The following is a 16,472-nucleotide window of genomic DNA, read 5'->3' as shown; positions in this document are numbered from 1 at the left end:
ATGAAATCCCAAAATAGCAAGTGGTTTAACACAACCCAGTTAAATTTACTTGAAAATGTTTCAGGTTTCCAAAAATACAGGAGCTGTTTTAAGCTACTTTTGAACCCTGTCCTGGCGTTTAGGTAAATGATCCTTCACTCTCCAAGACCAACATGCCACAGGAACACCACAAATCCCAGGGACTCAATGACCTGAGTGTTTCTTCCCATGTGGAGAATCACAGAATATCCTGAGCTGGAAGGGACCCACGAGGATCAGAGCTCAGCTCCTTGTCCTGCCCAACAATCCCACCCTGTGCATCCCTGGCAAGGCTGTCCAAACCCTCCTGGAGCTCTGGCAGCCTTGGAGCTGTGCCCTGGGAGCCTGGGCCGTGCCCAGCACCCTTTGGGGGAAGAACCTTTCCTATCTCCAGCCTGAGCCTGCCCTGGCACAGCTCCAGCCATTCCCTGGGTCCTGTCCCTGCCACAACCTCTCTGAATTCCCAAGACTGCTCAAAAAATCATAAAGAGAGGCTCTGTGATAGCATCAGCAGCAATTCGAGGATTCTTGGACGCATTCTCTCAGCCCCATTGATTTGTAGGGATGCAGCTGGAGCAGCAGATCCCACACAAGCTCAGGGCTGACTGGGAATTGATCACTCTCAGTCATGGTCCACCAGCTTAGAGCACTGGGACCCCCTTGCTCCATCGTCCATGTCGAAGAGGGAGACAAAGGATGTGCCTAATCCCTCTGCCCTGTCCCTGTTTGTGAGGTGACCATCCCCATCCTGGATGGGCCAATATTATTTTTACACTGCCTTTTGCCACTGATACATTTGAAAAACCTCTTTTTACTGCCCCCACCCCAGTCCTGGCAGCTCCAGCTCAAACTGAGCTTCGGCTGCACAAACTTCCTCCCTCCAGCTGACACGCGGAACCTGAACGTGGATTTGGGAAGGGGGAAGCTGCTGGAGGCTGCTGGGAGGCTCAGACCTCAGAGGAGCTGTCGGACTCGTGGCGGGCACAGGGGTTGTGGCTGGCTCCCTGCTGGCTGTGCTCGATGGTGGAGCGGGTCTGGTACGCGTGCTGCCGCTTCCGCTGGTTCCTGCGCAGCGAGCGCCCGCCGCCCGCCTGCAGCTCGCTCTGCCAGGGCACAAACAGGGACACGTCAGCGAGCCACTCATCAGTCACACACTGAAAAAGGGCCTGGTTACAGTGGCTGAGCGTTGCACCCCAGTTGATTGTGTTGCACCACAATTAAGCAGTAAGAAATCACTGTAGAATTAGACAACATCTCTGACACATCGCGGATGTTTTAGGTGTGGATTTTTGGTCCAACAGAAATTCTACTTTATAAAGTAGCAGTCTTTGGAAAGGAAATGATTGAAAATACCATTCTTTTCTATAAAATTCCTGCAGTCTCTGCATAAGATAAATCTAGCCCTTGTAAAAGTTTGGCATCTCTGCTTTCCACAAGTCAAACTGAAAACCCATCGTGGCTCTGCGATTTTCCTTTCCCAGCATCTTGCCACCGCTGAAACCCCAAGGATACAGATTTACCACTATTTGGATATTACAGACAGCCAAATCACAGTTACAGAAGGAAGAAGACAGTGAGCCAGAGAAACAATTAGGACTATTGATCTTCTAAATAATTCAATAAAATTGGTTTGGGGTTTTTTGCTGGTCTTATTTTTGTTGCTCAGAACTGCTTCCCACCCAGGCTGTCTGTTTCAGGGCACTAACTCACCCGTTGTAATGTATGGGATGGCTTTCTCTTCTTGTCAGCAGTGTATAAACTGATTTCTATTTCACCTTTGGCAGCTCGACATTCTTCCTGGACCCTAATTATACACAAGAAACACACATTATTCTCATTAAATCATCGTGGAACTCAACAGCCTCCTTAATATACACATTAAAATACTTGTGCTGCTCTAAGAAATCTGTGCATAAATCCCCCTAGCAGCATCCATCCATTCGCTCCTGGAACCACAAATTAAAGAACTAAATTCGCCAGTTGAGCAGCCAAAATTATTTTCAAATGTATTAAAATTATTTTCAAGTCTTTTTTAAATAAATCTTGAGGAAAATGTGGTACTTGGAGTACTGAAGAAAGATTGAATTGTGAAAAGAAGGAATTACCATTCTCAACTCCATTCTGATCCCAACATTTCAAACAACCCAACCAACCAAGCGCCAAAGCTGAAAACGCATCCCAGGAGTATGGAAGGATCATTCCGCATAACACAACTGAATCTCTCATCCCACTCTGAGCCTCTTACTTGCTGATGCCTGGAGGGAGCTCGTTGACCACCACCCTCCTGCTCCAGGCCATGAGGTCCCTCTCGGTGGCCATCTGGCTGCGCGGCGCGTTGAGGTGCATCTGCCGCACGCCCTCGATCTGCCCGCTGCGCCGCAGCCCCACGTTGGGAGGAGAGGCCACCTCCAAGCCCGGGCTGCGAAGAGCTGGGAGAGAGAAAGAAAGAGCTTCTTCACTTCCATGGACCACCAATAACATCGTGGACTCACAGGGTGGTTGGGTGAGGAGGGATTTTAGAGATGAAACAGTGCCAGCCTCTGCCATGGGACACCTTCCACTAGCCCAGGGTGCTCCAAGCCCTGTCCAGCCTGGCCTTGGGCACTGCCAGGGATACAGGGGCACCCACAGCTTCTCTGGGCAGCCTCCCCACCCTGACAGGGAATAATTCCTTCCCTGTATCCCATCCACAATTTAAAGGCACAAAGATTGATAAACAAAGGTTGATAATAATGGAATCACTGCCATCATTGTCCTTACTTTTCCTTCACAATTCCCACAGGCTTAAATACTGTATATCAAATGATAATATTGCATTTATGGTTGTGCAAAGCTATATAAAAATATCTGGCTGTTTAAATACTTTAAACATACTCCAATTAACTTACTCAAATGGGCAGTTCATGTGAGCAAAGTCACGGATCAATGCAAGCTCCAGAAGGGAACTGCTTTGATTTTCACACTACCCATATCTGGAAACTCCTTTACACAACTACAGGGACACACAAGTAACTGGGAACTGGGGCTGTACAACATATCAACATATCCTAAGCAGCAGAAAAGACTTTGTGTGAGCTGAAGCTGCTTTTTAGGTAACCTTTTTGAAATATCAACTTAGATCAAAGCAAAATTGCATTTTCATATTTTTCCCTGATATTTTTCTTACTCCTTCTTGGATTGAAACACAAACAATTCCACATCCAAATCCTAATGAGCTTTGCCAGGAAATCTACTTCAAACACATGTAATCAGTCACTTAACCTAGAAGTGATTTATTAGCAGCTGTGAATTCTCCCAAGGCTCAGGCTGACTTGCAGCACAGTGCTGGGCATCTGCTCCCTCCCATCAGCTGCACTCACTCAGCTGCTCACATCTGATTGAGTGTGGTTTCAATTTTTAATCACTCTGTGTATTAAAAATAAAATCACAGTAGCAGAACACTTACCAGGAGAATAATCTCAAGCTTTCTAAGGAAACACTAAGACAGAGCAACATGTTTATTTTATTAGCACTGATGCTCAGCCTTGTGCTGCAGCAGGAAACCATTAGTCTGTCACAACACTGTATTCCACTGACAGCCCCTAATTATATGTTTTCATTTTGGCATTTTGCAGTTATGAAGTTTCATCTCTGCACTGATATCAACACAATGCAGTGAACTTCATGCTTATTTTTCAGGAAACTGGTTTATAGCAGGAATAATTCCAGTCTAATAACTCCAAACAATCAGATACAGCCCAGTTAGACCATTGGGTGCCCCCAGTTGCCCCTTAAATTTATAATTCCCCTGTTGGAATCCACAGAACATCCCAGTGCTCCACAGGGTTAACAAGGTGTACAAGAAGAGGAGAAAAAAGCATCTTCAAAGACAATGTGTCAGAATTGACATTAACATTTTGATCAGTCCTTCCTGTGATAAGGAAGGAACTAATGAAGATAAGGCTGGACACTGACCTCCATTAACAGAGTGGGATCTGTTGAGTGGAGGGTTTGGAAGAGTTTCTCCTTCATTAATTAGTCTCAGATCTTGTTCCCTCTGGAGCTCTCTGATCATTCCATCAAGGATACTCTCATCTTGGTCATTGGTTTGCTGCCCGATGACTTGTTCGACCACCTCACCATCCCCTTGACAAGAACAAAGCCACAAATGCTGATTAAATGATGGATTTCTATATTAGCAAACACCATAGAAATAATCCCATTTAAAACTCTGCACCACAATTTGTCTGCTCTGCAAAACATCTGATCACCAGCTGGCTTTCTGCTCTCATGTAATAAATGGAGGCAAAGTTTAGAAGAGAAGTTACAATAAAATCCTAGAACTCCAGACCACATGTAGAACATAAACACAAGCCATTAGAAACAGCAGAAAGAAATAATGCTTCAGTAGGTACGAATGGAAGGTCTTTTTTGAGATCAACATTTTGCTGAAGTTTGTGTATAAAAGAAAAATAACTCTTTTACAAAACAAAAGCTGGCTTTCTATGTCCTCCCCACCTTCCTGCTTGCTTTCTCACATCCACAGTTACAGAGGTTAATAGACAATGCTTTAAACATCTGCCATATACCTGGGAAAAATTCACAGATTTTGGAATACTCTTTCCTCCAGTCATTTTGAGTCCACACATAACCCCACCCCACCCTCTCTTCTACCTGTATATTGAATTGAAACCATTAATTTATACATCCTCATAGCACCATCCCAGGAGCTGGTGCTCAATACTGTGCCACACTTGTATTTATTCATGAGCTTCAGACAGAATACCATTAGCCACATATCCCAGCTGAGGAATAAGTTGTTCATCCTTGCAATTTTCCCTCCCTGGCACCAGCCTCTGGAATCTCGTGGGATGAGGATTTCCATCAACATCCACCAGGAATGGAGGAGGCATAAGGTGTGGAGCCTGTTGAGTCTGCTCATCCAGCACATAATTATTGGCATCCCGGATCAGGGGCCGGTAATCCGTGTGGAAGAACATCTGATCAGGAATCTGAAAGAAAAGCAATTCAGGAAATAAATCAATGGCCATTTGCAGCTGTCTTGCTGCTCTGGAATGGCTCCCATAAAGCACAACTCCTCCACTTGGGATCAGCACAAGGAATGTTATGACAGAGAACAGATTCCTACCACAAATGGGGTTTATTACCAAGGCCTGATGCAGAAATTCAACAGTAGAATAGGCCAAGAGAGGTGGACAGAGAAGTTAATGCTTTTCTCCTTTATCTATAGAGTCTCTTGTCTAAATCTTTTTGATTTAGATAAACAGCAACTGCTCCATGACCTAATTATTATTTTGTCTAGGGCATGTTGAGGGAATAAATTGTAACACAAATACTTCTAAGACAAAATCAGGTCAAGACAGGGAAGAGTTTAAAATTCATACAACCCACCTTTTCATAATATTTATTGCATCCAAAACCAAATAGTAGCAGATGTCCATGAGAGTCTGTGCAGGCAAAATGCTGCCCATCTGGTGAGAACTTGCAATCAAAAACAGCTCCATGGCCTTGGCCCTCAATCTGTACCAAGCACAGAGAATTCCTTTCACAACCAGACACTCTCCATAAGAGCATTTTCACAAACATTTCCCCTGTGCTCCAACATGTACTGAATTCTCATTCTGTGACTTCTCATCTTGCTCAAGACTGATTTACACTTTTATTTATAAGAGTTAAACTGAATAACGAAGTAAAACTTCACATTTTCTCTCTGTCCTGAAATTTCAGCCCAACTTTTAATGTATGTTCTGGAACAACCACCTGGAAGTCTACATTTTATCTTAATGGCAGTCATAGGGCAAGATCACGAAAGATGTCAGAGCTGTACTGGCTGTGGAGGTATTTAATGAAATCTGCTTTTGTCTCAAGACCAGTTTTGTGAAAAAAGAAAAAACCAAACCTTCAGTGATCCTTCTTACCATGTTAAAGTAATTGCGAATTTTTGTTCCTTTGTCTATATCCCAAACAAAAATATTCCCATCATGTCCCGCCGAAAGCACAATCCTTTGGTCAAAGGGATGAGCCTCCAGAACAAAAACTTCATCATCATGACCCTGCAATGACAGCAGGGGAAAAAGAAGAAGTTTTATTTCTCCATGTGGTATCTCCAGATGTGCTGGGAGTCACTGAGAGGACATCCCACATCAGGGAGTCACCCAGGACACTTCAGTTTACTGCAACTGTGCTTGGTCACCATTCCTACCACAGGCTTGGCAGTGTCACTGCTCAGCACTGCTGAGATGGGGAGGGATGGGGAGGAAGGAGAAACCAGGGCACACATGGAACCTCCAAAGGGTTCCCAGCAACCACCAGGATCCTGCACATCAGCTCCTGTCCCCATGGTGCGCCCTCCTTCCAACAGGCAGGGACAGCTGGATACTTCAACACCAAACCCTTGTCATGGGAATGGTGATGAGTTCAGCCTCAAATCAATCTCAGAGTAAACTACATCCATTTGGGATTGCCCCCTGGAATTGTACTCACAGATAAGCTATGGAGAAGCTGCCCTGTGGATGAGTTCCACACTTTGAGGAGGAAATTGTTGACTGCAGTGATGACGGTGGCATCGTATCGATCCCAAGCCACCATGGTAACCTTCAGCTTGGTGACCTTGTCCTCTCCAGATGCCACATTGTTTCTTAGGAAATCAGCAATTTAAAAAGGAATAAATCAGTAACTACATATGGAAACACTTAGGAGAGCTAATTCAGTATGAAATTTGGGGGAGGATGGATCACAGGCACCTCTGTGACTCTGGCTAAGGCAGGAGAATGAAGGATGGTTCTGCAGTGGTAAAAACCGAATACAGGAAATATTCAGTGCCACTGAGATTTATAGAGCTCTATTTCCTTAAAAAGGACATTTTCTCCTCTGTTCCTAAGCCATCATCCTTCCCTACCCCAATTTTTCCTTTCAGCTCTATTAGGCTTTTTCCTACAAGGCATTTTTCTTATCAGTCATCAATATCAGTAAACTCCACAATGAGCAGGAACCTGCTAAATAAATCCAACTCACACTTCCGAGTGCAAACACTGCAAATGCAACCACTGAAATATGAAGAATTCTGCAAAGCAAGTGCCTAATGGATTTCTCCATTTCTGCTCTTTGTTGTTGTGAATATTCAATTACAATTCAATTACAAGGCACTTAAAGAAGTCACTTGAGGATCTCAAAAAAAAAAAAACTCAAAACCCTAATTGAACCTGAGAACCAAACACTAATTTCACCTCTTACTTGGAAACCTAAGGTAGAAATACAATGTTAAGAACCATGTTGGATATATATATGTATGTGTGTATATATATATATATATATTAGCAAATGATCACTGGGGCTCAATCAAAACCTCCTTCTGTGAGACATACAATCATTTGACATTCTTATTTCATGTGTAAAATACTAAATATTCCTCAAACATTATGATAGGGAAGTACCAACACATTATTATTTATTTGGGGGTGAATTAACTGTGTAAGTTGACAAAGCTATGATATTTTCAATAAATGCATGGAAATCAATTAGAAATGGAAGCAAATAACCAGTTTGCAATATAATGGAGGATTTAGCTCGCAGGTAAATGTGCCCATGAGGTATGTTCTGCTTGTTCTGCTTTACCCTGTCATTTTTGTAGCCATATCCAGGACCAGACTCTTCCAGTCATGCTGATGGTAGTGCCAGATTCTTGCTGTTCCATCCCTGCTTCCACTGACAAACCTTAAGCTGCGGGGCAAAGGGAAAAAAAAAAACCCATGAAATTCTGAATAAAGATGGTTTCATCCCCACATGGACACCAATAAATTAAATATATACACTTGGAAGTGTGTACTCGTGCATCTCTACTTCTTTCACTCATCAGGTTACAATTTTCCTCTCAGATACTGTAGGGTACAAGAGAGTTTCTGGCCCACAACATTAATTACATTTGGCTCCAGCAGCAGATGGCCTTGGAATGACTTCAATGTCGTAATTCATACGAGCTGCACATTCCCTTTTTAATGACATCAGCAAATCCCTGGAGCAGCTCAGAGTGGCAGCAAAGAAAGGGAAACTCAGTGCCAGGAGTCTGGCATAAATTATAATGCATTAACTTAGGGACAGGGTGAAGACAGGCAAGGGAAAGAGCCAAATGGAGCACAAGGAGGTTGCCCTGCCTATGGAGTTGAACAGGAATATTTTCATTTTCAAACACCTCCTTATTTAAAAATTTCATGTATGCAGCAAATGTATTTAACCACATCATAATGCTCTGGCCATCGATGTCACTGAAATAATTTTTGTTGAGAAACTGGGGAAAAAGCTCCTCAAGTAATACATTTTGGAAGTATATTCCATTTTATACATAATTACACTTAAAAAGCAAATCTATTCAATTTTATGAAGTAATTGTTTCACCTTTTCAGTTTCCCTGATCTGATTTTTTTCACTGTGATGAAAAAGGGCTTGAAAATGCTTGTGACAAATTAATTTTCTTCTTAATTTTACTTCTTTATATTAAAATAAAAAGGAAGGTACACCTTTTCCATTCAAAGCATTGTTAGAGAATTTCATTTTCAGTGAGTATGTGACCTCCTTCCCTCTCACATGGCTTGGAAGGAACTGGTGGTACAATTATCCCAGCACATTCCCACATAATTCCACATGACAAAGCTCTCCAAGTACAGGTGCACAGCTACAGTTAGGCTTGGAAGGCTCATCCCTTAAAGGCACATCCCTTAAACCACCTGCCCAGCAAAATAAGGAATAGGAGCAAATCTGAGATAAAAACATCTATATTTACTAACTTTTGCTTTAGACTACATTGATTACAATGCTCTTCCTCCACAGGCAACTCCTCTGGGGGCTACCTGGGAAGGTTCTTACACAGAAAAGTTATAAAATTTGGGTTCCAATCTGCTGTTTGAAAGAAAAACCAAATTAAAAGCACAGTTACAGAACATTCTTGTTGTTACAGCAGAGGACAACGAGTTTGAGTTTGTGGACATGACACACATCTTGCAACACACTGCAATAATTTGTCCAAGATTAAGCCAAGCCCACGGGCAAGCTTCCTGTTGTGCCAAATTTTCCATGAAATGTTGTCTGGAAAATTAAATACCATCATTGTCAGGTACAAAACCCAGCACTCACCTGTCACCGTTGTTACAGAACTGCACTGCAACCACTTTGTCCTAAACAGGAGGGAGGAGAACAACAGAAGTGAAAAACTCAGCCTAAAAGATCTCCATGATGAGATTTTTACTTAGCAAATAAAAAAGAGTCAAAAATTCAAGTACAGAAAAGTTGTATTTGAAGTTAAAACTTCACCAGACAAATTGTGTTAAACACTGAAATAGAAAACTTCAGAGCGGTGATGGCTTCCTGCAATTTTTACACCTAACATGAAAGTGCATAAAAAAATTTAACCTTGGCTTTATTAGCACTCACAAATCATTGAGAACAAATGTTATGGTTTAGACATAGTTTTGTCTTTTTTTTAATTTGCCCAGTACTCGTGCTGGCTCCGTGATTTGCTCTCCTTACTCCCACTGATGTCTCTATCTCCTGGTAACTGGGATTTGTTTTAGGGGGGGCTGACAGCTGTCTGCAGGATTAAGAGTGGATTTAAAGAAATTAAAGGAATTACATCTTCCTCCAAACCTGTTCAATACAGAAAACATCCTTTTCTTTTGTGAGCAAAATACTTGTTAGATGAGTTGGCTTGGAGACTTCAATGTGAGAGCCACGACTCCCACTGAAGTTCAGGGAATCAATTTAGACCTTGGGCTTAATCCATAAAATGTTCCTGAGGTGGTAAATTTGTAGTTTGAATTTTTATGGGAACTTTTCTGCACTATCTGAAAAAAAATATGCTTTTAAGCTTTATTTTCTAAATGAAGTTACCATCATGATCCAAATTCTGACAGCGCAGTCCAAATTCTGAATTACTTTGTTTCATGTGGATTTACTAAACATTCAACAGCAAGTTTAATAGGAAAAAATGACACTGTGCATTAAAACTGTTTTAATTCCTCATTCCAACACAGAATTCTTTCAAGAATAAGGGAAAATCACCTGGTCCTTCAGTTTCATGTGGAATACATGAAGCCTACTTTGCACAAACCTCTTGCCTCAGAGGGATTTAAAAACAAACATCCCACAAATTTCCAAGCATTTAAATACCACAACACTGAAAGCCAAATAAATTCTAGACAGTAAATAAAAAAAAAAAATAGGATGTACAGAAATCAAGTTCCTGAAATGAGGAAAAGGAAGGAGGGAAAAAGAGATTTTCTTTTGGATTTGCCCCTTACCGTGTGAGATTCCAGCTCAGCCATTTTCTCTGGAGATTCTGAGCCCAAATAATAAATTCTTATCACATGGTCAGTACTCCCTGTTGCAATGAACATGCCACCTATAACAGAGAATTCTCTGTGAGAAGAAAAGTCATCCATGGAACAACTTATTTTAACTTGATTTATTTTAATTTGCTGCTTTCTTGTCAAAGCAGCAAACTAGTTTTAAACAGAAAATTTCAATGTAAACAGGTAAATGTTGAATAAAATATTTAAAAGCAGTTTCAGTATCTGCTTGACACATATCAGAGAAATTATTGCTGAGTTGGGATGCAATGACTAAGGTATTTTATTGCAATTTCTTTACAATATTGCTCAAAAAGGGCACTATTGTGTCATTTACTGCATTGAAATGGGTTTAGTTAATTCAGGATTTCTGGCTTTAAAAAAGGAGTGTGGCTCTACAAAAATTCTCAATTTCAAAAAGCAAATTTAATGAGTAATTACGTAATTTTCTTTGTAAAAATCAGTATTTTTGCTCATTCAAAGCTGCAAAGGAGGTTTGTTAAGCTGAGATTTTCCAATACATTGAATTGATCCTCTTAGAACTCAGCCAAATTTGGAAGACTAGCAAAAGTGTAATCTTTGACAGAGGATTTCCACAACTTTGCACTCAAAAACTTTACAAGATGAAGTCTTAAAAGGATGTTACAGAGAAATATTTCTGATGTGCAAAACAAAAGACTGAAAGCCTTGGAACTGGTCAAGATATTTTAGTTTAAATTATAGGAAAAAAGAGAAAGAGCAGCTTGAGGCAGACACTTTGCAGGGAAGATTTCCAATAATCACAATTTGACAGGAATAAAATTACTGGAAAAGGGTTTAACACTATTTGTATTTAAAGAGAAGTAACAGAACTGTCACCAAAGCCCCAGATTCATGAAACAGCTGATGCTGGACACATACCAGAACTGAAGGATGAACAGGAGATCTGAACACCAGGCCTGGACCTCTCTGCAAACTTCACAGGACGATCCCTACATGCAAAACACAATATTTTTATTTTTCCTTCTTTATTCAACACAAACAGCGCCCTGCAGGTTGAGGTCAAACTCATCTTAAGTCTCTTAATTTTATAATTCTCACATAAGTTTGCTGGAATTTATTTTTCATATTAGGAATTTCCTTCCTTAGTTCAATAAGTAAACAGCAATTCTCTAAACTGAGAAGATTGTTGAACTGATTTATCATTATCCTCACCAATTCAAATCTATCTGAAACAGACCCTGCCAAACCATTATTCCAATAGCATTTCCCCCTGATTAAATATGGATTTGATGACATCTACATACGTACATTCTTCTGATTAAAAGCAAATGAATTCTTCTGTCTGTACATCTTGGACAGGGATTTAATCCTGAATGTAAAAGATGGAATTTCTTCCACAACTTTGGCTTGCAAAGCACAAACCTCAGAAATAACAATCTCAATCTCTGGAACCCCTTTGGGTTCCAACACCACAGAACCCCAAAGCGCTCCTGCCCCACACACCAGCTTATTGAGCAAGAAAACACCCTTATTTCATTATCCCAGCATTCTTCTCCATGCCAAAATTAAAAATAAATTCCTCCTTGAGTTCAAACAATTGTAATTCTCTCAAGAGTCTCACTTGAATTTCATGGTGTTTGCATGCCACTGCCAGAAGCAGATTGTTCCGTCGGCACCAGTGGAAGTGAGGTATCGAGTTGTTCCTTTCCTTGCTGGAGAGAACTAAAAATAAAAGTTGTAACAATTAAACCCGCTCCTATTTTCTCTTCTTTCATGCTGGAAACTTGTTGACAATAATGTTTTGAAATAACATGTTAGTTTCTCCCCTGGAGTATAAAGAGCAGGGGTAAGCACAGAACCTGAACTTCCATAAAAACAAAGCTGAGGAAATGGAAAACACCTACATTTTGGTTAGGAATTCTTTGTTTTTACCACACAAAGGAAGTTGGAGAAATGAAACAAGCCCAAAGCCTGTAAATGGGGCAAAACCAGTTCTTTCTAGGATAGAACTGGATCAAACATGGCAAACACAACTATTCCTGCATCCAAGCCCAATGAAGAACAGCTGCACAGCAGGATCCCCTCTCCTCTATCTTCCTAAACCTCTCCAAGGAGTGGGAAAGCTTTTTATTCTTGATTTCATAACTGCAGCAATACCTTTAATCCTGAGGCCACCTGGTAATTTGATAAAGGAATCCAGCACTGCTTCCTCAAAAAGCAGTGACTGATCATATTTTAAATTATATTATAAAACTCTCAGTTTTACAAAGAGCTAAATAGAAACACACACACAAACACACAAACACACACACACATATATATATTCACACATAAACATGTAGACAAATAATACACCAGTTATAAAACCATTTATAACACAATCACCTTTACATGGTTGAAATCAGACAGAACTGGAAGTGTAAGGAAGATGGGGAGAAATGAGACTCCTGGGGAATACTGGCACGATAGAGAAGCCTGCGCTCAATCCAAGGCAGCACCACTCCAGGAGAGAGGGATTCTGAGCCAAACAGCCCCACTTACTCTCCCCTCTATGTGCATCACCTGCCAAATTGCAGGGATTGTCTTTTTCATCCTGGAATTTTGGTTTTTTTTGGAGGCTTCTGCCTGGAAGTTGTGAAGTTGTTTTCAAGAAAATCTGCATTTGCTACAACATCCACAGCAGCTCTTTAAAACTAAGATAACAAGGAAACAAGAAATGGGGATTAAGGAATTGTAACTGATCCTTCTGCAAAACAAATATTCTCAGTGAACACAAGAGTGTTGGGTCAGGTGCTGTGCCAGGAGCACCACCAAAGATGCCAAACATGAGCTGAGCCAAGAAGGTGCTGCTGCTCTGAGTTGCTCTAGAAGAGCATCAGATCTCCCATTTTGTAGACCTGAGGAAGCAGCAGTGGGATCACACAGCTAAAAGCACATGGAAACAGGAGGATGATCCCCCAGGCATCACAGGATTGAGGTAACCAGGAAAAACACCCTGAGTTGGGACAAATCACAGCCAAAAAGATCAAATTTATCCTTGACCGTCACAACTCTTACTCCCATTCTAATACAAGGTTTTAGGGGAAAAGCCCATCAGTCCCTACCTGTATGGAAGTGATGGAAGCTGAGTGGCCCTGCAGGACTGCCAGGGGGGCACAGGTCCTGAGGCACCACACCCTGACCACCTTGTCACAGCTGCCCGCGGCCAGCAGCGTGTTCTCGTAGTTGACGGCCATGTCCGAGATCTCGGCCGAGTGGCCCCGCAGGGTGGACAGCAGGCGCCCGTCATCCGTGGCCCAGATCTTCACCAAACAGTCATCTGACCCCTGGAATGGCACAGGAATTCCCAAAGGTTACAGAAAATATGGGACAGGTTCCATGCATGTCACACATGGATCACAGGGATGGACAGGATCCCAACCCCTGTGAACTGACAGGACAACTCTGTGGGATCCCACTGAGGTCCAATTTTAGGAAGAAATTCTTCCCTGTGAGGGTGGTGAGGCCCTGACAGAGGTTGCCAAGAGAAGCTGTGGCTGCCCCTGGATCCCTGGAACTGTCCAAGGCCAGGCTGGACAGAGCTCAGAGCACCCTGGGCTAGTGGAAGGTGTCCCTGCCCATGGCAGGGGTGGCACTGGAAGACTTTGAAATATTCCATCATATCCAAACCATTCTGGGATTCTATGAGTCTATGAACTGTGGAGCCTAGAGATCATCTTATGGAGTCAAGGATTTCAATTTAATAAAAGAAAATCATAGAATCACAGGATGGTTTATGCTGGAAATGGATCTATTTGGAAGGCACGGACACCTTCCACTGTCCCAGGTTGCTCCAAGCCCCATCCAACCTGGCTCCAGGGATGGGGCAGCCACAGCTCTGTGGGCACCTTGTGCCAGGCCTTCAGTATCCTCATAGAGAAGGATTTCTTCCCAATATGCCACCCAACCCTCTCCTCTGGCAGTGGGAATTCCTCCTTGTCCTGTCACTCCATGCACAGGGATTAACGTCAACAGCTGAAAATGCAACATTCATTTGAAAAGTCCGTTGATTTTTAAATATGCCCAACAAAAAGCAAGGGCATCACCACAGAAATGGATGTCAATGCATTCTCAAGAAAACCTTAAAATAATTGTCACTGACACACTACAAATCCAGGAAGGTAAATTTAGTGGAAAAGCAACTTGCAGCTGAACAAAGTCACATCTCCATCTCAATCAGCGACTGTTGAGGAACTCAAGAAAGAAAGAAATCAAACCAAACAAAGCAATCTTCAAAAAGAAAAAGGTCCAAATATTAAACTTACTGTAAAAATTCTCCTCCCACTGCGATCAAAGGCTATGCAATAAACAGAGGAGAGGTGCCCCAAAATCCTCTTGTGCATCTTCATGTGTTGGTAGGTGGATGTTGGGAACAAGTGGCTGAAACGGCCACATCCAGTTAATTGCCTGGCAGAAAGGATATGAACTGGGAGAGAAAAAAGAAGCAAAAAGAAGAGTGAGACATGAATTTTGTCCAGAACTCAGAGTAAATAAATATTAAATCAAATATAGTATTTATTAATGACTTTATTATTAGAATCAGTAATAGATCTGAACCTCTTCCACCTTATCAGAACATTCTGTCCAGTGTTATAAAAAGAAATCCCACTCCTGATGGAGCCTTTCAGTACCCACCACAGGCTGCACCTGCTTCCTTACCAAAAATATAAGCAGAATGAAAAGTTCCCACCACAACTGGGAGTTATTCCAATGTTCAATTCATGAACAGGTAACAGATACATTTATCCTACATGGACGTGGAAAATCTTTAAGGAAAATCTTTGAAGGAAGAAAGGAAATTCAGGAAATTTAGGAAATTACATGTTACTAGTATCAATTAGAAAAAGAGCATAATATTTTATTTTAAGTGGGGGTTTTTTTGTGATAAAAGAAGTGATAAAAAGTGATAAAAATCTTTCCTTGGAATGGCTTTCAGATCTCATGTGAGGGCCAAAGCACTTCCACATCCACATCCTTGCATTCCCATGGCAGTGGAATTGAAGAACAAGAAACAGGTGGCACTGATGGAAAACTCCCAGTGGAGGAATGGCAGGTAGAAAGAACTGCAACCACAACAAACTCCTTCCCATAGCCAGCAGCCCTTCCAAGAACAGCCTAAAACCTGAATGCCACCTAAACAACCTAAAACCAACCCACCCTGTAAAAAAAGCCTTTGGCTGGATGCACAATTTGAGACCATTTTGGGGTATTAAGTCCACCAATTCTCTCCTGTTTCTATTTTCCCTAACCTATCCTCTCTCACAGCACTTGAACTTTGGATTTGAAAGTTTTGAGAGGGTTTTTCAGAGGTACTTGAGGATCTAACAGAGCTGTGCTGGTGGGTTTGTGGAGTCCCTGTGATAGCAGATCCCCTGGAGCAATTCCTTATCTTCCCCTGCACCTTGATGTGGGCTGGGCTTCACAGAAGCCCCACAAAGCTCTTTAGTGCCTTTCACTCCTTCAGCTTAAAAAGCAAAAAACTCGAGCCATGTCTTAATTGTCTCATGATATCGCTGCCAATCTACCCAAAAAAAGATCAGGGAATACGTTAAAAAATTAATCTACAAAGTCAAGAAGTGCCATTTCAAAGAGCTCCTAACCCGTAACTCCTGCTGTAAATTGATACCATTGAAGTATTTACACACAAGCAAGTAAGAGAAATTGTTTCCAGCTTTAAAGAAAGCATTTTTGTGTCTCAGTTTTAGGCTCTGAAATGTGGATTATTTTTAATCACTCAAAGCAATTGAAACATGACACAAGGGGAAAAAAGCTGCATAAAAGATGCTTGCAAAAGCCATCAGGCTCCAGCATAACCTCACCTTCAATCAATATTTGCTTTGCATGTAAAAACACACATTCAGCAATACTAAAAAGCAAAACACACTAAAGCAAATTAATTTACTACCTACCTACTATTCAACTGATACCTAATATTACACAGGGTTGTTAAACCAAACTGTCACCCTGAGCAATATAAAACTGAAATTTTATACTCTTTTTTCCTACCTCTAACACAGAGATCACGCAGTGATAAATTCTCAAGGTACCTCAGCTTTGCCTACACATTATTTTATTTACTCTTTGAGTATGACAGCT

At 41.6% G+C, this 16,472-nt stretch overlaps 1 protein-coding gene across 1 annotated transcript in view; it reads right to left on the bottom strand.

The window, feature by feature from the left end:
* The window catches only part of BRWD3 (bromodomain and WD repeat domain containing 3), a 41,874-nt gene that overhangs the window by 18,815 nt on the left and 6,587 nt on the right, over positions 1-16,472 (bottom strand). Inside the window, exons 3-17 of the mRNA XM_031058796.1 lie at positions 14,642-14,802; positions 13,442-13,663; positions 11,959-12,059; positions 11,256-11,326; positions 10,308-10,408; positions 9,145-9,185; positions 7,633-7,737; positions 6,502-6,655; positions 5,937-6,071; positions 5,410-5,538; positions 4,784-5,009; positions 3,973-4,143; positions 2,264-2,447; positions 1,729-1,822; positions 972-1,121 (exon numbers count right to left, since the gene is read on the bottom strand). Of these exons, the coding sequence (XP_030914656.1) occupies positions 972-1,121; positions 1,729-1,822; positions 2,264-2,447; positions 3,973-4,143; positions 4,784-5,009; positions 5,410-5,538; positions 5,937-6,071; positions 6,502-6,655; positions 7,633-7,737; positions 9,145-9,185; positions 10,308-10,408; positions 11,256-11,326; positions 11,959-12,059; positions 13,442-13,663; positions 14,642-14,725 (1,968 nt within the window). The 5' untranslated portion in view covers positions 14,726-14,802. The remainder of the gene's footprint in view (positions 1-971; positions 1,122-1,728; positions 1,823-2,263; positions 2,448-3,972; positions 4,144-4,783; positions 5,010-5,409; positions 5,539-5,936; positions 6,072-6,501; positions 6,656-7,632; positions 7,738-9,144; positions 9,186-10,307; positions 10,409-11,255; positions 11,327-11,958; positions 12,060-13,441; positions 13,664-14,641; positions 14,803-16,472) is intronic.

Source organism: Geospiza fortis, unplaced genomic scaffold (genome assembly GCF_000277835.1).
Source record: "Geospiza fortis unplaced genomic scaffold, GeoFor_1.0 scaffold29, whole genome shotgun sequence".
Lineage (NCBI taxonomy): Eukaryota > Metazoa > Chordata > Aves > Passeriformes > Thraupidae > Geospiza > Geospiza fortis.
Note: the sequence above shows the minus strand (reverse complement) of the source record. Positions and strands in the feature narration are given on the sequence as shown.